Here is a 26,017-nt window from a genome sequence, read left to right as displayed (position 1 = left end):
TTTGCCAAAAAACACTTATCTCGCTGCTTAGCCAAACCACAGAGCGTCGGCCCGACAATTACACACACGGCGTTTCAAAGTGGCTCGGCTCCATACAGAGGACACAATTACAGATTGTGTTTTTGAAGAAGCCAGCTGGTAAAAAATGAGCGGGAGCAGCGTTTCGGACGTGTGCCGTATTCACAAGATCCAGCAAAGCACCCTTGCGGAAATTAGTGGCGGCGGAAACTTTCTCCCTGTTCTACCGAGGAGAGAGGGAGAGGGAGAGGAAATGTACATAAGAGTATATATCTTTTTTTTTTTTTAAGTGTGTGCACTTTCTCCAGCGGCCTATAGTGCTGAGAGATCTTGAGATGTTACATAAGCACATTTAAAGACAGAGAGAGAGGGAGGGAGGGAGTGGGAGAGAGTCAGAGAGGGCAACACAGCGGGTTAGAGAAGTGCACGTAACGGCAAAGAAAATGGAGAAATAGATCACCTGTGAAAGTAAAGCAACCCCATATGCACGGATATATGCATAATTATTGCTGTTATATTGATACTGAAGTCAAAGCCTGCAGGTGCATTTGTATTTAATTGTTTGCTTGATTTTATGCAAATCCTTCGGGTCAGGTGCCCCATTGTGAGCCCTCGCTTTTGTGAAGGACCATGAAATCGATGTAGAAACGCAGAATTTCCCATTCAAATAAGCTTGTCTCCTCTATTCAAATAGAGGAGACAGCTTTTTTCACATAGCACTCAGCACACAACACTCTCCCTTGCATGTGGTATACAGCATATCTGCTTGATCTTTTTACTGTGTGGTTTGTACCGCTCCGGATTCAGTGAACTCTGTCACCTCGTTTCTCTTTTTGATCCGTCGATGTTCTGCGTTTCCGAGTAACAGCTCCGAACTGTGAGCCGTGAAATGTTTCGGTCAATTCAGAAAGTTTTCTTTATCTCTTTATCTGAACCTCTTGAGGTGCAGCTTCGAGGAATTTCTTTTGCATATCTGTCCGGGGTTGAATGTGCATTCCTGTAAGTGTGTAAACAGTGAGAGTGCAGGAATGTCCGGCAGACAGGGACAGAGGAGGAGGATGGGAATCATCATTGTGTTAAATAACTGCAGCCTTGGACAGGAAATGGACGTTTTGTTTCATTTTCTCCTTCACTTCACATCGCTCTTCCACCTGCCTCTGTCTACATAGTCCTGTATGTAAAATAAGGTAACCATGGAGGTCTTAACCTTCATTTAAACCCACAATATGAACGTTTTAAACTGAATTATTAAATATCAAGGGCAGCAAGGAAGTATTCAGAGTCAATTTGTTGGCCTTTTTTCTATCAGATGTGAATATTTCTTGTGTATAAGTGATGCTGTGTAAGCTGATAGTGTTGCTGTGTCAGTGAGTGATCAGAAACATTGGAATTCATGTGAACCGTGAATATAAATAACATGCTGTTTGATCATTAGGTTTCAAGACACCAGAGCCGTGTCCCAATTCCATACTACATACTAATTATACTCGGGCTTTGAGAATATAATGTGTTGAAAAAGATGACAACATTTTTAATTAATTGGTGTAAACTATTGTTTCACAATGCAGTGCATGAGGGAAACAGAGGGGATGCTCCCACTTTGACAACATTTAAATTGGTTGTGAATAGCGATGAGGCAGCACCAGAAAGACCTCGGAAAGCCAAAAGTAATTGAATATTTATAAAGGTAATATTTAAGACATTTTGCTTTGTCTGTAAAATTTAATTAACACTGGAATTCAAAAGTTGCACTTTGTATTGGTTATACAGGCTACTGTTAAGATAGTTAAGTATGTAGTACGTAATAGAGCCCAACCGATATATATACATATCGATCAACTGATATTATTGGCTGATATTGATCACCGGTATCGTAAAGTTATATAAACAGCATTTTATGTGTACTTGATCATTTTTTCTCAATTCAAGTTTAATATATACATGTTTTTTTTGTTCATAGCTAATTATAATAAATAATAAATTCCTAGTGAAGTTTACTGTTTCAGGGCACTGATGTCATTTTATGCAATAAAGCTGGCCTCCATTACATATCTTTATCACAAGTGTTTGATAACCACATTTGAGGGATCATTACTGAAAAAAATTTGTTTATGTATATATTCTGTACATATAAGATTATCAACCAATGTATTGATATCAGAATTGTTTTGCTCCCTAATATCGGCATTGGCAGTTTATGTTGGAGGGTAGTCGCTCATTTGCAAAGCAACTTGATTGAAGAGTTTGGGGTCTGTCTATGATTGTGCATCTTTGCACTTCCAGCATATGCCAACTCAGCCAGTCATAAGTCATCAGTTTATTCTGGCACTGCCTTCCTCTTGATGAGTCATTATATAGTCAAGCGTGTCAATGACAGGGCATTTACTAATGCAGGAGAGGCAGTCAGATCACTTAAAATACCATTCCCCTTATTAATGTGGTAATTATCAGCATTGCTCAGTCTAATTCTATTTATATTGATGTTTAAATTTCGTGGTTTCTGCTGTTACTGCTGTTGACTGTTAAGTGGGGAATGCATTGCAGTCTTTCGGAATCCATCACATAGGGGGATTTAGGTGAATGTCAGGTGGTTTAGTGTTGACGGTCAGAGTCCCCTAATATGACACAGACTCAGGTGCTTCCTCCATTTAAAATCTATACTTTCAGAGGAATGTGTTAAATAATTTATGCTTTAGAGATGCCAAGCTGCATCTCTGCTCAGGTTGCTTGTTGTATGCAAACACATTACATAATATGCAGGACATACACAGACACACACTCCCTGCTGCTAACACACTAAAACATGTCAAAGAGGATAAAGAACATTGCAGGCAGTGCTTTACATTTTCAGAGCCTCTTTAATTGAAGAGTTTCTCAGAGAGAACGGTTACATCAAGTATTTGCCTTTAATGAGCCCTTCCTGATTGAATTCACATTTACCAAGCTGATGGGGATGTGTGGAGCTTTAATTAACCTCACGACTACATGTTGAATTCAATCCTTTGCAGGGAATATTTCTCGACTTTTATAAATGATTTATTTCGAAGTGTTCTGCATGTCCGAGAAGGTTCAAGCTTCACCGGGTTTCTACTTGAAAACGGGGACCTCTTCGCTTTTAAAATGAATCAAATCCGGCTTTGTGTGCGTTTGCTATACTGACCACGGTATTAGCAGGCAGTTCAGAGTTCAGAGCATCTCACGGGCGGTCGAGTGGGCACTCCACAAATCCTGTTCAGAATTCATGTGCATGCATGTTGAACGCCTGTGTGATCCTGTGTACTATGATGTAAACATGAGAAACACAATGAGATCTGCCAAGCACAGGACACACACTTTGATGTGCTTTCAAGACATGATTTTAATTTAATTTCCTTTTTTAAAATCAGCCAACTGTAGCAAAAAAAAAAAGAAGAAGAAGAGGATTGGAAGGGAAGTGTAGATCCTCCCATTTGCGTTTTGTGTCTTGTCAGCTTAACATAATTGAACAGCGGGTCAGACGAAGACTTCAACGTATCGATGTCTCGTGACCTTTCTTTGCTTTCATATTATGCTGCGCCGGTGCTTTGACACCATCTTGACATGTAATCTGTAGGTACCTGTGTGTCTCCCTACAGATTGTGTATATGTGCTTTTTCACTTAACAGTCACGCTGGACTCCATTTGTGCGGGTTTGGGTGCCTGCTGCTCCTGACATGTAATTAGTTAATAGAGGTGTGTGTGTGTGTGTGTGTGTGTTTGACGTAAGCAGCACGGGGTGTACGAGACATCCAGCTGTCTACGCTGTATGTGTTTGACACCGCAGTCTCACACAGTGTCATTGGTAGAGACATTTAGACAGCTCGGCCATTGATCCTTCACAGGTAGCTTATCAAACTGTCACATACAGTAAAGGAGCCTGAAGGCAATTTTATTCCATCTCGTGGGGTCACAGTAAGACTCTTTTGTGTATGTGTCTCTTTTATTTAATGTGTGTTTTTATCAAGTCATCACTGTAGTTATTACTCCTTCATTACTGTGAGCTACACCCCCGACTTGAACCCGTGCTCTCTGGGTCTAAATTGAAAAGACGATGGGTTCTTGGATGCATTACTGAGTGTAATTCTATTCCGCTTAGATGTAATATACCAACTAAATGAGACGATTATGTTGGAGGACTTGATCACGTCTGGCTCATCTGCAGTCTGCATGAATTTCAGACTCATGCACTCTCAGACACTGGGCCCCTGTGCTTACACCATAGTGCATTTTGTGTAGTACAGCAGTCAAAACCAGTGAGTAGAGCAGGTTTGGTAGTCCACCTGTGTGATAGAGCAGTTCTGAAAGGTAATGGAGTCATTTTCCTATCAGTGCTTTATAAATAAAGAGATATACCAGTGAGTATCACGTCTCTCTTGGAGAGAGGACCATCCAACATTAGTGTACAGAATACAATGATGTGTGGCATTAACATCTCCGGTAGAAAATCTTATGGCAGAATTATATACAGAATCAATAGGTTTGAGGGTTGAAGACGTTTGTGTCTATAGATGACATCACCATAGTCCAGGACTGACATTAAACTGCCTCAACAAACCACAGTATGTACAGTATAATTGGAGCATTTGAAACAACAGTTAATTGTATCTGTAGACTTCTCTTCAGTCTTCTTCTTCAATCATCTCCTTTCAGAACATCTCGAAACCGATCGAGGTCTGTCGATCAAGCGTGAGTCTCGAGGTGAGACCTCAATCTGTGCTCAGTCACCTTATCTTTCCTCCCCTTTCCCTACATCGCTTAATTCTCTCCTTTTTCCAGCCTGTCAATAAAAGAGGGTGTGGAAAGCCAGACTTAATGACTGCCAAGGAAGAGAATGAGATTGGAAAAACAGCATCTGTCATTGACTTTACACTAATAGTGAGTGGTAAGGAGGGGCTTTGGAAGGAAGAGGGAGAAGAGAAGAGACTGGCTTTTTTTTTTGTATGTATCACTTAGTTTTCTTCCCACGGACAAATAGGTAGTATAGTATTGCATTTACCATTCACCAAAGACAGTTTATTTCTTTTTTATCACAGCCTCAACTTATCAGATTGCAGCTGAAATATTTAAAACGTGTCTCCCATCCCTGCTCATTCATTCATTTTGATCCTCTAAGCTTGCATAAACACCTAGCTATCTTGAATTTTTTGAAGGCAGGAAAGTTGAAAGTTTTCCCTCTTGTGTCTTGTTTGTAAAATGTTGTTGCTGTAGTGTTTAATACCTGCAGCTGTTGTATTAGTAATAAGCCAGTAAGAAGGATTATTTCCCCCTTTTTTTTTTAGACATATTCTGTATGATTAATGACTCTGAATGAGTAATAGAATATATGAATAAATATTAATATAACCATATAACTATTTTAGTGCACAAAGTAACAATCCCAAAATTCAAGAGCTGTTTTTCCACTCACCACCTGCATGTCTCATCCTCTACGATGGACAGTTGGTTTAATGGCTCCCACTGTCAGTCTGAAGCTTTGTCATCACCCCCCCTCCACACACACACACACACACACACACACACACACACACACACACACTCCCATCAGCTCCGTCACATCAATCACGTACAGAGCTCTACTGCATTATTATTTCTCATTTCCCACCAGCAGAGGGCAGCACAGGTCACCCAATGTATTATATGGAGCAGAATTACACACAAGCATTCACATACATATATCTCATACATATCATGTATATGGTGACAACATACAGTACATGAAGTGCATGCACGATGCACATACATGGACAAACACCAGGACAGTCTATTACAATCCTGCTCCCACTTTACCACATAAGCACTCAGTTCACCAGGTGGCTATTTGTCTCTATTACAGGAAAGAGAGGCTGATAAATTGTTGTCTGGAATAGTTTGTCTTTCCACTGCTTCTCATCCCAAAACAATCAAGAAAAAGGTGTAGCGGGTCAGCAACATGGCATCAATGTGTGTGTGCATGCGTGTGTGTGTGTGTGTGTGTTATCACTGAAAGATGGAGTAATGTTACATCACTTATCAGAGGACAGCTGGTGGCCAAGATCAGCAGGGCGCTGGGTTGCAACTCCAATATTAACAGCCTGTATGACATTCACACGCACACACACAAATACCATGTACATGCACGCACACACACACACATGCACACACAGCAATTTCTTTTTCCATTATGTCATCCAGCTCCTCGCTCAGCCCTCTCAGTACAACACACCTGTATGAGGCTTTAGTACTGTGGTGTAACATAACCAGCTTAATTCCTTGTAATACTCATGGGGGGATGTTGTGTTCTCTTTAAATTAAAGAGCAGTTTACACCTGTTCTATATGAAAAGTGACCTGAGATAACTTCTGTTGTGATCTGGCGCTATATAAATAAAACTGACCCGACTACTCACAGTAGGCCAGTGTGTGTGTGTGTGTGTGTGTGTGTGTGTGTGTGTGTGTGTGTGTGTGTGTGTGTGTGTGTGTGTGTGTGTGTGTGTGTGTGTGTGTGTGTGTGTGTGTGTGTGTGTGTGTGTGTGTGTGTGTGTGTGTGTGTGTGTGTGTGTGTGTGTTGCTACTTCTATTTGCAACTATACATTTAACCCAAAAAGACTAAGCGGGAAAAAGTTGTTGTGCCCTGCCACCTAGTGGTTTAATAGGACCAGTTTTTAAATGCTGTCCTATGAAACAGACATTCAGGAAGATTTCAGCATGTATGAACTGCAAACTCTGGCAAAATAAGCTCATTACATTAAAATATGGCAAATCAATTAGACAATGTTTAGGTTCATGAGCCAAATATGGTCTTACCCATGTCATTTATTGGATACTCCCATTGCCTCCCTGCCTGTCTGGGGCAATGATTGGCCTAAAGTCACATAACCATATACCCAACCTACCTTGGTAGATAACCCATTGAATGATACATATCTGGAGTCACATAATTGGTTATTTTTCTATATATTTTTTAACCTTTTTAAATACTTCTACTACTAATGTGTTTTATGATGACCCTGATGAAGGCCACAAGTCGAAACCCGTTGGTCTATTAATAAAATTATCTGTACCACAAGTCTGGCTAAAGCTTTGACTTTCTTTAAAAATAAGCTCATTAAAACCTCTAAGGAACCCCCTGATAACACTACTATTACCTTATGCTGTAATATACATGCACTGGAGTGAGTGCTATAATTATTATAGCAACTAGAATCAATGATTTGTGAGAAAATGATGAATATCGATTGAGTTCTTCACCCATACTCTATGGAGGTCATTACACAGGTAATTAAGGTGAGATTCATTACCCGATCGTCTCTTTCTGCTCTCAAACAGATCACATAAAGTTCTCGTAGTAATGAGAGTGCTCAGGCAGGCAGGCAGAGTTTTTCCCCTGTGAAAGTGACGGCGAGAAGCGGAGCCGGTCATGGCTTGTTGATGTGACTAATGAAACCGAACTCATTACTCTTCAGTCTCTGAGGGGAAATTCCCTTTTCTCTCGCTCATTTCTTGGGAGGTCAAGAGTCACTGTTCGCTACGGAGCAGCAGCTGTGGAGCAGACGGGGATTCAAGGCTTTGATGTGATATTTTGGCAGCCAATCAGAATCTTTTAACCATTTCTTACACATCACAACCAATGATCCACCCACTTTCTCTGACTCATGGAAATAGGTTTCTTAATGTCCTACTCAAGAGCACTTTGACAGGCTGTGAGCTTGCCAAATACTCTGTCCTCTATTACATATCCACCATGTTAAACCTTTACCTCATATACGAGATGCCACATTAGGGATGAAGTGTTGGAGTTGTTGTGATGCTCAACCATCTTCAACCATCTTCATTTTCCTTTTGATGAATGACACTTTTATGTAATTACCCAAGTGAGATGATCAACTTAGCCTGAGTGCTTGGCTTTCTTTGTCTTTCCGAATATGGCCAAGAACACAGCAGGCTTCGCCAGTTGGCCCGCAGCCAGCCAGCCTGTAGAATATTCCGAGCCGTCTCTGAGGATCTGTGTAAATGAGGATCTGCACTTTTTCTTCTTTTAGTTTTTTTTTTTCTTTCTTTCTGTTTCTGCCAAAGAGTGATGGAGCAGCAGAGGAAAGTGTGTCTGTGAATGAGCCTCTCCGCCTCTTCCATTCTCTTCTGTCACTCTGTCGCTGTGTGTGTGTGTGTGTGTGTGTGTGTGTGTGTGGTTGGAGGGGAGGAGGGGGTCTGTGTTTGTGATACAGAACAGAGCAACTGAGAAGAAACACAGCTCACATCCTTATCCTCTTACATCGCTCCAGCTCTCACAGACACATGTTCTCTCTCTCTCTCTCTCTTTGTCTGATGGACAGTGACCCCGAGCTAATGGTTTTCAGATTTGAAATCCCTGTCCTGATGGAAACACAGATATTCTATAGCAGCACTCTCCTTTGCAAGTTAGAACAGCTGTGAGTTATGTAACTGATACTCTTTGAAAACAATTTGAAAATGAATAAGAGCTGTAAATATGTCACGCTTCTTGTTTTTCCAACTTCTTTTCTGGAGATAAAGACGTTTTGTGATCATCACTTTGAGTTTTATTGTGGGTCAAAAGTCATTTGTGTGTCTAGTTTGTTGATGTACAGTTCTGTTTGTTGCTGTCAGAAGTAAACTGCTGTGGGAGAGATAAGTGTAAAAGTGCAAGTGATGCATTTACATAAAGGGAGCATCCGCCTAAAATAGAATGTAAATATCTTGATCAAGACCTTCAGTCAGTACAGTGAACATGAAAAGAAAAAGAGTACAATAATCTAAGGAAATTCACCTCCTGGATTCAATGTGAGGTTACAAGTCTTGGTGTTACATTACATTTAGATCTAAGCTTCAGGTCTCACATTAACAAGGTGAAGAAAACATCATTGTTTCACCATAGCTAAACCATGACCATTTATAGATGAAAAAGATGATTCATGCCTTTATCTCAAGCAGCTTCGATTACTCTAATGCACTTTTTACTGGCCTCCAATGAGAGGCTTCTGCTCATTCAAAACTCTGTAGCTTGGCTATTACCCAAAACCAAGAGGAGAGACAACATTAGTCCAGTTTTCAGAATTGACTTTAAGGTCCTCCTCCTTACATACTAAGCCCTGAATGGGCCAAGCCTTCGCCTTCAAGAACACTGTGATCATCTGCTGCAGCCGTTGTCAATTAAGACCCAAAACTATGGAAAACACCACCTTTAGATATCAGGAAAAAACAGCTCACTGAATATTTTTAAAAGAAAGTTTAAATCTTACCTCTTCACTTCAGTCTTTAACTAGCTTTTCTCAGTCATCTTCACACTGATGCACTGCCACATTTCTTCTAAAATGTTGTATTTTACTTAATTTTATACATTCTATTCATTCCATGTTTTTACTACTTTAATTTCAATATTTTATTTAACAATTTTACTATTATCACTATATTTGTTTTACATCTTATATTCAATTTTTTGTTATTTTTATGTCCTCTGTGAAACATTTGATATATGTACTTTCTTTAGTTGTAAAACACTTGCATTTCTGGTATAAAAAGGTGCCATACAATTAAAGTTATTATTATTACTATGAAAAAATTCTGTCATATATACATTTTTGGTCCTCCACTGACAGGACATGCTGTGGCAGGTGACCCACAGTATGTGTAGGTATGTAGAGACAACTATTGTCCACTAGGAGGAGTGGATGTATAAACTATATGTGGAAATCTCCAAGCTACAAATGGTATTCATATTGCATTTCGGTGCTGATGTAGAATCAGTGCTTTGATGTAAAACCATATAATGTAAATAGTGCATAGCAGGTCAAAATGTAATGATGGACCATGATTCCTCCGTCAGTCACTAACTATACTGTAAGGTTGTCAAGCTATTGTCAAGTCGTTCATTTGCAGCATTAAAGCTGGATTTATACCATAGAGTTAACTGGAATCCTTCTGTGGATTCCTATGATGTAACTTTTGATTTATTGTCCATTTATTGCTCATTGGATTGCACACGTTAATGACAGCAGGAACTCTGCAGCACCAGACAGATATATATCGAGTCCTGCTTTGATATTCCTCACAGCTGCTGCGTTTACATTCTTTCATTCACTTTGTGATAAAGAGTGATGGCAGACACACGCACTTCTATTACTGCAGTTACATCCTGGTAACTTCAATTTTCCTCGTCTCATTAGAGGATAGGAGATTGCTGTGCAGCTGCTGTGTTTATGCTCATTCATTCGCCACCATGCAGAGCGGCAGTCGTGATGAGCGGTGGAGTCTTTCCTTTACCTTCCTCTTAATAATCTCCACAGGGATCAGAAGCTTGTACAAGAAAAAACAGGCAGCCAATCACAGATCGTGGCATCTCTGTATCTAGCGTAGCTCCCCCGTGTTTAGCTACATATTTAAAGAGGTGCACAACAGCTATAGAAGAGTCTGTGGTGTAGCTTTTGAGAACAGAAGTGAGGAGTCCAGCTGATCAAACTCTAATCTGTTTTGCTTTAATCCACTTGTTCCATAGCAGAGATTAAGAGTGTAATTTGTAATCCGGCACAGTGCAGGATGCTGTGTGGCCAGAGTGGGAAGGCAGGTGTTGCTCCCTCCACTTTGAAAAGATTAAAAAAGAGGAGATCATCTGTAAATCCTGGAGAACTCTTTGGGAATTCTTTCATTCAAGAGTTTTAAGTTTCGAGGTCATCAGGTGACCTGGCGGGCAGCCGAGTCTCTGTTTACTATTCTTCAATCCTCTCTCATCTCTCGCTAAACTGGAATAAAGATGCTCCTGAACAACTAATCCTTCCGGCTTGTCTCTAAACTCACCAGAACCTTATTTGAACACATATCGTTTCCTTCCTTTCATTTTTCTTCTTTTCTTCATTGCCGCCATTTCTGCTTTTTCCACTTGTGCTTTCATCTGTATTTCGCTTCCTATCTGTCTTTTTTCATATCTCCTGTTAGTTTTTCAGCTATTCCATCCTTTCATCCCACCAACGTCACACCAAGTTAAATTCATAGTTTGTCAGCTTCAGTAAATACACATGTACAGATTGAGATTTGGTTTCAAATTCAACAAGAACCTGACCCAGACCTGGCCTATACCGTAATACCGTAATAATCTTAGTCTTTTTTTAAGGAGGCTGAAGATAATACTAAATCCATCTTGGTGATACCAGAGGTCTGAAGCACTGTGATCCTTCTGGAGGAGTAGAGAGTAAAACGTTTTAGAAGTGACAACTGCTTTTTCTATATTGTATGTAGGACATTGATCATTAAAAAAAAAAAAGGCAAAGCTCCAGAAACACTAGTATAGAACAATTCCATCAAAAGACAGACGCATTTCGTCTCGTGGCCTTCATCAGGGTCATCATAAAACACCTGCACTATTTAAAAAATGTAAAAAACAACAACAAATATGTTCATCTAGATATGTATAAGTCAGTGGGTAATTACCAAGATGGGTTGGGTATATGGTCATGTGACTTCAGGCCAATCATTGCCAAGTTGCGCTCAAATTCTGCTTGTCAGTGAAAACATTTGCGCTAATAGTGTAGTATGTTTTCTGCAACTTTTACTTTTAAGTCGGACTTTCCTTGTTCCCAGTTTGAAATTTAAACTGGAATTTCCAGCTCGGAAAGTCAGACGAACCTCACACCAGCCCCGACCTCAAAATCCAGGATAGCTGCCCCATACATCAACAGTGTGAAAATTGTAGTAATATCCTGTTTATTAGCAGTTTTGTAGCACCTTGGTGTATCCCAGTCGTACACACAGCACTGTCCAACCTCTATCTGTGGACATGTTGCTACAGTGTTTGTATGAGCAAAATGTGTTTTTATCAACTGTTTTTTATCAACTATCATTGGCTAACCTGGCTAGCTAACTGTTTTTCTGACCTCTAACTGGAACAAATCAAACTCAGGTGTGACATCATTCCCAGCTCCAACGTCCAACTTCCGAGGTAAATGGAACGCAGCATATAGACAGTCAGTAACAAATTAACCCTATGCTAACACATAAGCATCCACATCATCATTAGAGTCCATATCATCATAATGATCAAACCCTCAAGTTTGGCAGTCTGTCTGTTTGCATGCTATGTTGTATCCCTGGTCCACCATGAGCAGTTTGCACCCTGTGCTTTTTTTTGGACCCGTTTTAGCGCATTGTGATAATCTCCCGGAGCTTTGTAAATCAGCAATACTGAATCAGATTATCAGATGGTACATGCTGCATTGGAATACATCCAGGCGGAGCATTTAGATGAAATAGCGTTTGGCCTGTTAACCTCAACGCTCCGCTAGTTTCAGACGCTCTCGTAGGAGGTCTTTTACAGTAGACAGAGTGCTAGGGTGGTTGAATGACAAATAGGCCCGATGGGTCTAAAATATGTAGTCATAAGCCTTGATTTTTCATCACTTGGCCAAAGTCAGGATACACATGCACACATTTAGATAAACCCATGTGTACTCAGATGTGTGCATGTGTTCACCAGGACTTGCAGTAAAGTAGAACACAGTGTACAGTGCACTCACACACTGATTCCTGCAGCACGCACTGATGCACGCACTGATGCTTGTATGATTATTGTAAACACGCATGTATCTACTCTCTCTCTCTCTCTCTCTCTCTCTCTGTCACACACACACACACACACACACACACACATTACACACACATAAGACTGTACGTTCCAGTTTTTATAAGAACTGAAAATAGTGATTGTGTATCAGTCCTAAAAACAATGATCTGAAGTTAAATCCTCTTTTGTTGACATTTAATCCTACATTGTAGTGTGTGTGTGTGTGTGTTCGTATAAGTCACATCTGTTATCCACACACACACTCACACACATCGCATCACTGTATCTTAACAGAAACAGATACTCACAGCTCTACTTTTACACTGTTGAGTAAATAAAGGGTTGCTGGTTCAGAGTTTGAGACTGACAGAATGTACTAATACCAAATCATCCCAGAGCCAGTTTCCTAAATACATAAGTACATGGACACCAGTTCCCAGAATACGATGCATGTGATCTAAACCCCCGCCCCGGAGGGAGGGCTGTGGTTAGAAATCGGTCTCTGTAATTAAAATCAGTGAGGGAATCCATTGATCCAATCTGTTTGACAAAGTGATATAAAATGATTATTGTTATGAGTTATTCACTAAATGCTATCGTGGAGTTTTTTGTCATTACAAACCCACTTTCATATTTCTGCTTACGCTGATGATGAGAAATATATGAAATTCAATCTACTATCTGAATATAAATCAGAACATTTGAGGTGATATTTGCCGTAGTTTTTCTAGTCATTTTTTTAAACTTCTGCTGTTCTGCTGTGAATGACAAAAGCTTCACACGCAAGAGCTTTTCAAAGTGGTGTATCGTGATGCATTTGTGCATGTAGTTCCTGTCCGGGCAGGTGGCTGCAGAGCTTTGCAGAGCAGGTTTAAATGTGATGCAGCGACACCTTTCAACGATTAAAAACAATCCACAAATGCAGTGTCACAGCTGTTAATGAACACAGGCATGAATGGACATGACCCAATAGCTCTTATGAATGAACATGAGACTGGGCATCTACCTACACATGTGCACATACAGCAAGTAGGCACAGGCACACACACACACACACACACACACACACACACACACACACACACACACACACACACACACACACACACACACACACACACACACACACACAAAATGCTGGATATGGCCAGATGGTGTAATCCTTTAGTTTTCCCTGTGTTTCATATTTTTTCCCCCTCCTGTGTCGGGATTATGCTGTTGTCCAATCGGATTTCGGCCCACTCTCCGGCGATGATGTGAAATGAATGACAGGGGAGTGGGTGGTGAATAAGGCCTGCGGTAGACACACATTGTACATCGGGGTTGTACGACATAACCGTGTTGGCTGTAAATGCTCCATACTGCCAAAACCTCTGGGGCTGTCACTTATAGAGCCGGTCACTGACCATCACCGTCCAGGTAAGAGCCAGGACGGACCAGAGCCAGGTACGCTGAGAAATCTAGAAGGAACTATATAACATCAAAAGCCACTTTAGACCGTGACTAAGAGGGGAAACAAGGATTACAGTGAGAAGCTAAATAGCTTTCTTAGATTATATCATAAAGCTGTTGTGACATTGCCTACTGGATACGTTTTGTTGTAGCTTTGTTTTTCATGTTACCCGGCAAAGTGGGACAAGGCATTGAAAAGGACAGGACAGATTCAATTCTAATTTAAATGCTGTGTAATGTGGGAAAATGGATTCTGGTTAATAGCAAATGTTATTTTATACATATCTGAATTGCTTAGATGTGCTCCTAATGCATTTTACTTATTATTACATTAGTGTAACTACTTTATGGTGGTGGCCTGTCTTTCCTAAGCAAAGTCTGAGTATTGAAAATGATCTGATGAGGATTTCAGTGCTGAAAGTGCAACATAAACTCAAAAATCATATATGTTCCTGGGAACTTTCTATATAATCTATGTAGAATGTTAAAAATGTAGCAAACGCTCTTCCACTCTCAGTCTTAGTTGCTTTATCTACTCCTGTATAAATGTCTCATCCTGGTCAGTGTTTTAAATGATGATGACAACTCTTTCTACTGTGTCAGTGTGTGTGCATGTGTATATTTGATGTTTTGAAGCGTCAGAACCAGAATAGCATCTTCTTCTGTCTTCCAGTCTCTCTGTTATGTACAGTGTAATCAGGCCCCGCAGACCTGGCAGAAAACTCCCAGCCACTTACTGTCATGTGTAGTCTAATTTCACGCTTACTTAGCTGTTTTAGCACTTGTGTGGCAGATTAGCAGACGTGCCTGGCCTCATATGGAAGAGTGTGTGTGTGTGAGCTGATTAAGTACAGATGAACATTTAATAAGGAGAGAGAATGAAAAACTGTGAGTGTGTGGTGCGGCTCTGTGTAATACCGAATGTAAGCGTGCGTTCGTAGTGTGACGTTCATGTGTGACTGTTAATAATGCTGATTTATAATGTTGACATCTGTACATCATCATTAAAGAACCAGTGAGATTAATAATGATCTGGATCCCTTCTCCATACTTATATGCATTTGTAATGGCCTTGATTTAAGGCAGTGGTCACCAACCCTTCTCCTGGAGAGCTACTGCCCTGCATGCTTTAGGTATCTCCTCACTCTAACACACCTGATTCTAAATATTAGCTTGTTATCAAGCAGCTGAAGCTCGTCAAGGGGATTGATAACGAGTTAATTATTAAAATCGTGTTTATTAGAGTGGGGAGATAACTAAAACATGCCAGACAGTAGCTCTCCAGGAGCAGGGTTGGAGACCACTGATTTAGAGACTTGATTCTATCCATGTTTAAGCCCCGATATAAACCCTTTGGTCCTGGATCTAACTGATCTTTATCAATCCCTCTGCCCCCCTCAGGTCAGTGCTTCCTGTGTATGGTGGACGTGGTGCCGGTGAAGAACGAGGATGGCGTGGTGATCATGTTCATCCTCAACTTCGAGGTCATGTCAGACGACACACTCAAAGACCACAACCAGGAGCTCAACCACCGCCTGCCCACCTGGCTTGTTACAGGTAGCTGATTAAGTTCATAGTTGCTCAATTGGTGTTTTGCCTTTTTATTTCTTTAGTTCTTACTTTCTGCTCTGTCCATATTTGGTTTAAGGATAAAAAAAACTTACAGGACACTTTTTATATAAGAAATCAGTAGGTTTATTGGGTTAATTTAGCAGTCTGTAATGATTTGGTACCGCTAATGCTAACTTGCTAATGCTAGCTTATTAACGCTACCTTGCTAACGCCAGCTTATTAAGGCTAGCTTGCTATCTAATTGTCATTCCTGGTAAGTGTGTAAGCTGTGTTTAATTTGAGACAACACTAACCTGTCAAAATGTGTACACTTCTCAAGTAAGTAGAGAGTGTACACAGTTTACTGACAAAAGTATGTGATTTGAGACCCGGCATAAGCTAACATGTTTTTCATTAGTTTCAATGAATTAATCTAGCTTATGTATTGTAGCTCACAAAATCATCAGAACAAAAGGGCAACTACAAATGGCAATGGTTATTAATTTGAAAGCATTAATCTATGAGCACATCATGCGCCCAGACTGCTACAGAGAATTAAAAGATAAAAAGGAATTGCCCTATTGGCAAACAGCAGATTTTTTTTTTCTTCATATTTTGGCTCGTTCAATGCTTAAAAATTCAAGTTCAACACACCGCTTTGTTCACTCACATTAGTTTTTCAATATCTGAATTGGACTTGACATGTTCAGTCAGTGAGGGGTGACCGTCACCGTCATTCACCAGGACCATTTTGTTCATTTCATTTTACAGAAAGGCCAGGTGGTCCTGATAAGTAATATTATTTCTGAGTTGTCCTGAGTGTTTTTTGTTGGAACAGGTTTGACAAAATGCCTTTTTTTTTTTCATGAATTCTGCCTTTCATTTTCCCAGAGGGATCACCCTGACACTGCAGACAAAGACAGTCTGTCTGTCAACCAGATTTTTTAACTTTGTGGCTAAAACCTAAATCTAATCAATGTAACTGTCCCAGATTCCTTTAGATTGCTTTTGACGAGGACTTTTGAATCTATTAGGCTCAGCGTGATCCAGCTCAAATCTCCTTCTCTCTCATGACCTCGACTACCTAGAATATCCTCCCATATTCCATCTCTGCTTGTTTATCTCTCTCACACTTGGCTTTCACTCTCCATCTCGCCTTCCCGCCACGGTTCAGTAGTCAAAATCCACCTTATTATTGGAACAGGTTTGTCAGATAATGAGTCTAACCCTCCTCTATCTCCCCCCCCCCAGGTCGTCCACGAGGCTTCAAGCTGCGTCTTCCCCTGCTGCGCTCCCTTTCTAACAGTAAAGTGTCTCTGGACGACGCAGAGGCCGGTCACATCCCCACTGCTACACCCCTGCCGCTGCACCCGGACCACCAAAGTCGGGAATCCCTAGGCTTGGGAGAGTTCCTGCCCCTGCCCCCCATTCCACCAGACCACAAAGAGCCAATCAGTAGAAGCAGGTAGGAGATTAGAGATGAGATACTTTCAACAAGGACATGTTAAGGAAACAGAGACTCTCAACTTGTCTTCATTTAAAAGTTTGACTAACCCTAACCCTAACCCCCTAACCCTAACCCCTAACCCTCATTGCTGAATCATCCAGTTCAAAGACAAGCTTCCCAAATCTGTAATATCCTGTTAATAGACATTAAAACCATTTCTGTTTTTTCGTTTTTTAGGTCAGCTCTACAAGGTTGGCCAGAAGACCACCAGGAAGACCAGCGCACTTTACTGGGCTCTGAGCCTCCTGCTCCCCCTCCTCCTCCTTGTCCTCCACACGGATCTCACCTGGTAGGATCCGGTCACACCCAGTCGTCGCCCTGCATAGTGCCCCACCACCGCCTCAGCCTTAACCCGGACGGCTCGGCCTCCAATTGCACCTTGTCACACAGCCGCTCGCGGGAGAGCTTCCACAGCATGCGGCGCGCCTCCTCCGTAGACGAGATCGAGGCCATGAGGCCCGACTGGGACCGAAAGAACCGGAGGGCGAGTGTCCGACCGGGCAGCAGCAGCACCGGTGAGACATAGAAGGTGGAGAACGTACAACCCTTCTTATTGTCCTTTGTGGTCTTTTTTAACCTCATGATCTGCCTTGTGTGTGTTTGCAGGTGCAGTAAACAGTAAATCCAACATACTGAACTCCACATCAGACTCAGACCTCATGCGGTACCGCACCATCTCCAAAATCCCTCAGATCACCCTCAACTTTGTGGATTTCAAACCGGACCCGCTCATTGCCCTGCCCTCTGGGGAGATGGACATCATAGCTCCGTGCAAACTCATTGACCGGACGCACCACGTCACAGAGAAAGTCACGCAGGTAGGACACGGTTCATGTGTGGAGTGTGTGGATGGAGAGATGCTGCACTTGTCATATGGGACGGTTTCAACTTTCTGAGCTTTTTTAGGGCTGCTGAGATCTTTTTGCATCAGACTTGAGACTTGTTCTATTGCCTGTTGCAGTCTAGCCTGTTCTGAACTCGGGAGTTCTAGTGGTTAGCACTGTTGTCTCATAGCAAGAAGGTCTTGGGTTTGATACCCGGCTGTGGAAGGGCCTTTCTGTGTGGAGTTTGCACATTCTCTGCTGCTTGGATGGGTTTCCTCCCATTGTCAGGTTAATTCTCGTGTCAGTGTCCTTCACCAAGGCATTGACATTGATCTGGAGCTGGTCCCCGGTACCTTTAAGTACTGAAAGCGTGTTTGTTCTCATGCATACACTCCACTACCTTCAAAGAATATTTGTGTGCGTTGGTGGTCTCGGACAGATATGTAACCAAGTTAACATAATTCACTTAGCTCCTGCAAGCTACTCTCACTCGCTGTAATCTGACAAGCCTTCCTGGGGCGATAATGCTTGTAACACCAGCTCGAGTGGATGAGAATGAGATTGATTGAGCTCTGATGGGAGGATGATGGAAGTCGGCGTGGCGGCATTTCGGTTACCAGTAATTGACTTATGGAGGACGTATGGGACACGATATGAAGCTTTCACTCTCACAAGCCTGTGTTCTCCAACTCATCATTTCCCCTCCACAGTCAGAACAGCAGAGTCACTTCCCCGCTTCCTTCACAGGCTGCAAACTCATCACATCTCCCACTTTAATGTCATTGTTGACAGATGAGAGCTGTAATGAGGGCAGTGGTTTTGTTTGGAAAGTTTTCTTGTCTACTTGTGCGAAAAGAGGAAGTGAGTTTTTGGCTTTTTTGGGGACAGTAAGATCTTCCAGAGCATTATTTACTAGTTTAAAAGTGCGCTGTGAGAGATAATTACTAGCTCAGATGTAGCTTTAGAGATGAATGACACCCTTGTTTTTTTCTTCTTTTTCTTTTCTTTACTTACTTAGTCCTTTCCTGTGTGTGTATCACTGAGTGATGTCTCAGATTGAATGCCAATTTTACATTTCATCAGTCAGCTCCCTGTAGATTCATCAGTGTGTTGTCAAAGCCCACGTCTCCTCTGGGATTCATGTGACCGTGATGAACTGCAGCGGAAATTACCATTGCAAGAAATGTGACATAAACTTAAAAACTTGCAGCTGTCTGACAAAAATGACATCTTGCATCACTAAATCGGTGTCATTGTATAATAGCTTGTTGTAAATCACAACTACCTGGTGCTCTTTCTTGTTTTACTTCAAAATGAGTGGTGATTGTCAGGAATGTTAAAAATTAAAAGTTGAATTTAAAAACATTAAAATTAAGCGTTTTCCATTTTCGAGGGCTTCTGATGAGATATGACACCTTAACCTTTTGTCAGAATTCTTCTTTTTTATTGTGGTTGCATTGTGGCTGAGTTGAGTGATTTCATATCACTATGTGCTGTCAGATGCTTGTTATTAAAGCAAAGTGTCTCAGAGATAGGATAGAGGCAGAGCGTTTAAACAAATGTCGTCATACTTGCTGATTACAATTTGAACTCTCATCATACACATTTTATATTGTATCATGCACATATACTCAACAACACCAAAAAAAAACTGTATGAAATCACTCTTAAAGCCTGCATTGCAAAATAACTGGGTAGTAACACTGAATAAATGAATGAATGACAAATGTACCATATTTTAACAACTTAAATGATCTATAGTGAATTAAATTTGATTGCAAGTTTCATTTTGCAAGAGAATCAGGTGTCCACTTGGTCTATGGTAGGACATCTGGCATCCAATCAAAAGACATTTGTGTGTCCAGTGATGTCCTTTAATTCCAAACTGTCAACTTTCCACCTTTAAGTTAAGCTTTCTGTTATGACTGTAGTTTACACAAATTTACTAAAGAGGAATATGATTGATGTTTTCTTTCACCTTGTACGACTAAGCCATCGTGCCCTCTTTTCTATACTTCAGTAAGAATGGGAACATCTACTGAGAATAATCCAAAGTTGATGATGCAACACAATCTATATGAATATAAACCTAATGCAATCATGCTTAAGCATGTGAGGTGCAGCTGGCAAGGTCAAAACATAACCCTTAGTGTGTGTGTGTGTGTGTGTGTGTGTGTGTGTGTTTGTGTGTGTGTGTGTGTGTGTGTGTGTGTGTCTCCATTAACCCACACTACATACTGTAGTTACAGTGCAGATGGAGGAAACAGCACCAGCTGTGTCCCCAAATGCTATGTACTGCTATTTATAGATAGTTAAGGAAAAATGGAGACAAAATGAGCTGCTTTTCACCTGCATACAATATATCTGTCATCCATTTAATATGTAAGCACACTTTATAACACTATTGGGGATTTGTTGCCTTTTTAAAGTATAACACAATTGGGGTCTTAACTAAGTGCAGAAGTCATGAACCCTTAATAAGACCACAGCTACAGGATGTTTTTTTTTATTTTTTATGTCTGATGTTAAGTCCCATAACTTATATAAAGAACCACTCCCACCTGCCCTCTGACCCTCCTGTGGAGTCAAAGAGTCTCCTGCCTTTCAGTCGACTTCAGCAGCTGATGCCAGCGATCACTATGTCTTCAACTACAGAGAGACAAATAATCAGTCAAATCTACAACTGAGCTGTGAGGTTCAACCTAAAACCCTCTTACTCTTTGATCTGTGAGACACATGCTTGACAACAACTGCGGTGGATATTTCTTAGTTGTAAAAAGAGCAGGCGTAGTACCAGCTCAGGCCTGTAGATGGCAGCACCACATCAAGTAGTGTGATGACAGGTATTGGCAATCCCTCAGAGGAGCAGAGAAGAAGATGTTGCAAGGCAAACAAGGCTGAATAATTTAAGTGTTCCATAAAACATCTGACACCCTGAACATAAACGCATGCAGATATTCTCTCTCATTTGGAATGACTTCTGGCACTGGCCGCTTTTCCTGCTCTGAACATGTTGGTTTTTGCATCTTGTGCTTCAAGACCAAGCTGGCTCATGATTACTGACTTCTCTTACTTTGTGCACATACATATGTCCAGAATTATATGAACCATCTCTATTAAATGTAAATATTTATTCTTAGTAAGCCTTAGCACTACATATATGCTCCTTTTCATGAAGCAATGAAGATATTATTTCTTTACAGCTTTGCCTCTGTGTGTGCTTTATTATAGCTTTTTCCATGACAGTCAAGTCATGTCTTATTCTTTTATTGTGCTTATTATTTATTTATTGTGTCTTATTCTGTGTTTGGAAAGGCATGACAGGCTAAGCAGACAACTGAGTATAGAGTTGTACAAAGGAGAACTTATTTCAAGCCTCACCGCACGCTTGGATGCACTAACACACGTTAGTGACACTCATAGCTTCCATAACTATGGTCATGTCCTATAGGGGATACTCAATTACCTAGGGACTAAGACACACAATCCACAAACTCCCCAAACTCCCCCGACCCAGCTCTCATACAATATTCCTGACACACACCCATCTCCATACATGGCATTCCCACCGACACGTGAACATGAACTATGAGCACCCATGCGTACACACACAGTAGGACAAACTCACTTTACAACCCGCCAACACTCTCTTATACTAGCGCACACACACTCACGCCCGCTGCCTCTCCACTTCAGCAGCCTGTCACATCCAACTCCATAGTGGGATTCAATGGAGCCATGGACGGCACACACCGCGCCCGGCAGCAAAGTGGTAGGAAACCGCCTTCGCTTTCTTAACTTAGACTGAGAACAAATACAGCTTGTGTTAGACATTTTGAGGTTTGGATCATGTGTCGGAAGGTAATGTTTTTGGTTTTTAGAAAAGGCCTGTGTTATAAGAACTCTCTGTGTAAGATGTCTTTGGAGAGCTGAGGAGATCGGAGGGTACTTTGATTTTGAATTTATGTCACAGCATATTTTTTGATTCAGTCTCAACGTTATCTCTTATTTTTGGCAGGTTTGGGGAGAAACAGATTAAACATGCATTTAAAACATTTGTTGTTATCGTTGGTTTTAAATGTGGAACTGTTCGTTCCATTTTACAAGAGTACTGTTACAACTTTCATGTTGCAATTGTACCATCATTTATTGATGACCATGTTCATGTCTACCAAATTTTATCCGTGTTAACAACACTTGATGTTAGCGACAGATGATGTAAAGCAGTATTATTACAACGCTGTTGAAAAGATGACGACGATGGCATACTGGATTACCTGGAAACATGTTTATTTGGGGAATTGCTGACATTGCAGACATTGATCTTTGAGACTGTATGTCATCAACTTATTGTACTTTGAAGAATTGCTTGATTTTGCTCTAATTGTCAAATAAATTAAACCCAAAGTATCTTAAAACAAGGTAAACATATCAAATTTGTCTATACAATACCATCAGTAATATATAAGATTATCAATGCAACAATGATAACATTCTATTGTATATTTGTGGGTAGGCAATCCTATACTTACAATAACCAAATTAAATTTAAATGACTTATTATTTTATCCGAGTTCTACTCACATATCATGCTATTCCCTTCTAGTGTCATGCTGTGTTGTTTTCCTAAAGGATGAAAGTAAGGAGCCGAACTGTCAGGTCTTGGTGCTTTCAGTGACTTTGCTGGTCCAATTTGTCTTCTGGGGCCGTATGACGACAAAGAGGTTCTCTTCCAAATTGGAGGCAGGACATGAGAAATAGTGGAAAGACATACTTTGTGGCACTATGACAAGATTCAGTCCCAATTAAGCAGTATATAAAAAGTTCAAGATTTTGGGTTATAATCTCCAAAGTGTTTCACTGACAAAAAAAAAAGTTTGGGACCAAAAAAAGGGGGGATATTCTGAGCACCCATGAAGAGAAATCTTAAATTGGGTGGCAAAAGGTAGTCTTAATTAAAATGATTTATTTGGTTATATTTTCCAGACCCATACAATTCTCCTCCTCTCCCTGCTGAGGCACCGCAGCTTTGTCTTAAACTGTTACTTTATCGAGACAAATACATAAATCATTGAAAATGTGTTTTATATGTTATTGTTGGGAATGATTTAAACTCAGCTATACTTCACATTTTCTATCCCCGTATGAAATTACTGCTACTTGGTTAATTCTAAACTGTGTGCAGATGGCATGCAGGGTGCTGTAATGAGCATCTTATTAAAGAAGCCTTATTGTGCATTATGTCAAGTGAAGTCAAGTCAGTGTTTTTTATATAGCACCAAATCACGGCAGAAGTTATCTCAGGGCACTTTTCATATAGAGCACGTCGAGACCATACCTTTTAATTTACAGGGACCCAACATTCCCCAATGAACAGCACTTGGCGACAGTGGCAAGGAAAAACTGGCAATGGGAAGAAACCTCAAGCAGAACCAGGATCTGCCTTGATCAACTTGGATTTAAAGAGAGAGATTGAAGGGGATAGAGGAGGGAGACAAAAGAGAAGCCCAGCAATAACAATAATAATGATAATAGAAATATGACTAATAATAATGGTAGCAGTGGGAAAATATGACTAATAATAATATAAGTAGAAGTGGGTGTCAAGCTGGAACACAAAGACAGCAGGTGGTCTGTAACTGAAGGTCCACACCTGTGAGATGAGAAAGCCCAAAACTATGGGGAAGATGCCAAGTTAGTAACATGCATTAATGGGACATGAATGAGCACAGATGGAGAGGGGGAGGAAGAGAGAGGAGCTCGGTGCATCATGGGAAGTCCCCTGGCAGTCCAGGCTTATAGAAGCATAACCAGGGGCCCTTGCCCTAACTAGAAACCCTAACTAAGTTTTTCTGCATCTTTTTGAGAGAGGTTGTGCTTAACTTTTGCAATTTTATGGGGGTGAAAAAAGGAAGTCCTTGAAATGTGTTTTATGTGTTTTAAGAACATATTCTGATCAAAGATAACTCCCAGATTCCTTATGATGGTGCTGGAGGCCACGGTAATGCCATCCATACAGAGTAGCTATATCATTAGATAATGTGTTTCTATGGTGTTTAGGACCAAGCACAATAATTTCAGTTTTGTCTGAATTTAGTAGCAGAAAGTTACAGGTCCTCCAGGTCTTTATGCCCTTTAGGCATACTTGTAGTTCAGTTGGTATTGTGTACAAACTAAAAACAATATTATGAATATGAGTTAATCCATCTTAATAAATGTGTATTAATGTACTGCAGTCCCTTTAATGTCAATTGAATGTCTCAGTAATAGAAGGTGATGGTTAATAGTGTCAAATGAAGCACCAAGATTTAATGAGACAGGTACAGATAGAAGTCCTTTGTCTTATGTAATTCAGAGGTGATTTATAACTTTCGTCAATGCTGTCTCTGTGCTATGATGCACTCTAAATCCTGGCTGAAAATCCTCATATAAACTATTGTTATGTAGAAAGTCACACGGCTGATTGGTGACTGCTTTCTCAAGGATCTTAGAGAGAAAGGGAAGATTAGGTATAGGTATATAGTTGATATAGGTCTAAAACACCTGAATCAAGAGTAGGCTTATTAAGAAGAGGTTTGATTACAGCTACTTTAAAGGACTGTGGTGCATAGCCTGTAAATAAAGACAGATAGATCATTTCTAATAAAGATGTGCTAAGGATCAAACTTTCCTAAGCAGCCTAGTTGGGATGTCATCTAAGAGACACATTAACGGTTTGGATGAAGGAATCGTTGAAGTTGGTTCAGGAATGTCGATTGTAGTCTAATTACTTGTTTTGAGGGCAGGAGGTGATGAAATATGTTTCTAATAGTTATGGTTTTATTATTAAAGAAGCTCATGAAGTCGTTATTACTGAGAGTTGTAGGAATACATGGATCAATAGAGTAATGACTCTGTCAGCCTGGCCAAAGTACTGAAAAGGATCCTAGGGCAGTTTTTTTCTCTTCTATTAATGATGACTAATGGGCTGTTCTGGCATTATAGAGGACCTTCCTATATATCTTAAAGGACCCAGTGTGTAAGATTTAGTGTCGTCTAGTGGTGAGGTTACAGATGGCGACCAACTGAATACCCATCCCCTCACGTTCCTCTTCCAAGCATGTCGGAGAATCTATGGTAGTTGCAAAACTACTAAAAATGTGAAAGGCCCTCTCTCGAGCCAGTACTTTGGTTTGTCCATTCTGGGCTACTGTAGAAACATGGCAGTGCAACATGTTGGGCTCCAGGACACGATTCTTATTTTCACGTGATTATACTATATATAAAACTTACTTATGAACATTATATTCCAGTTCTGCCAAGATATGGGAGTCATTAAAGTTAGCATAGAACTAAATTTAGCTACAGCACTATCAGATAGACATCGAGAGAAGACATTTTTGTGTAATGGCATGTAGTCCAATAATAGGAAGTAATAGGAATGATAGTTTTCCAGGCAGGGTGTGAAAGACTTTCAAATGAGTTTTAATTAAGTTTAGGTCTAGGGTTGATTAATAGGCTTGAATCGAAAATAGCTGGCACTTCACCTCTTCAACTGGTGTCTCAAGGAATGTGAGTATTAATATTACTCGGTGGATTCATTTAGGCGGACATATTCTTCATAACACAGCCGGGTTTCAGTTAGACAAAATAAATCAATGTGATAATCTGAGATGAGATAGTTTATTAATGTGGCTTCAGATGATAGAGATCTAATGTGCAATTCTGCTATGTTGTTGTACTATTGCGGTGGTGGTGTAAATTATTATAATATTTTTTTATGTATATGTTTACTTTCGATTTCATTGATTTAAGTAATCTGGAGATAGACACAGTTTCTATGGGATTTGGGTGGGTAACTGCTTTAATGGAAGCACAGAGAAGCTTTAAGATTGCATCTCTGCCTCATGGTCTCAACTCTGGGTTGTCATGGTTTTGGTCTACTAATAAACTCAGCCAGATTTCTAGATATGAGAGCTGCTCCATCCAACATGGGATTCATGCTGTCTCTCCTAATCAGACTCAGTCTTCTTCAAAAGCCCACGTCATTTGCTGGACACCATCTTGACAGTCAATGGTTGAATGATGACATGTAGATGGTGACATGGTAGGGGTCCAGAGAAAA

General features: G+C 40.6%; 1 protein-coding gene across 1 annotated transcript in view; it reads left to right on the top strand.

The window, feature by feature from the left end:
- Positions 1-26,017, top strand: part of kcnh2b (potassium voltage-gated channel, subfamily H (eag-related), member 2b) — a 275,121-nt gene that overhangs the window by 150,346 nt on the left and 98,758 nt on the right. The window contains exons 3-6 of the mRNA XM_062441120.1: positions 15,433-15,588; positions 16,834-17,047; positions 17,267-17,604; positions 17,696-17,907. Coding sequence (XP_062297104.1) covers positions 15,433-15,588; positions 16,834-17,047; positions 17,267-17,604; positions 17,696-17,907 — 920 coding nt within the window. The remainder of the gene's footprint in view (positions 1-15,432; positions 15,589-16,833; positions 17,048-17,266; positions 17,605-17,695; positions 17,908-26,017) is intronic.

This window comes from Scomber scombrus, chromosome 20 (genome assembly GCF_963691925.1).
Source record: "Scomber scombrus chromosome 20, fScoSco1.1, whole genome shotgun sequence".
NCBI lineage: Eukaryota > Metazoa > Chordata > Actinopteri > Scombriformes > Scombridae > Scomber > Scomber scombrus.
Note: the sequence above shows the minus strand (reverse complement) of the source record. Positions and strands in the feature narration are given on the sequence as shown.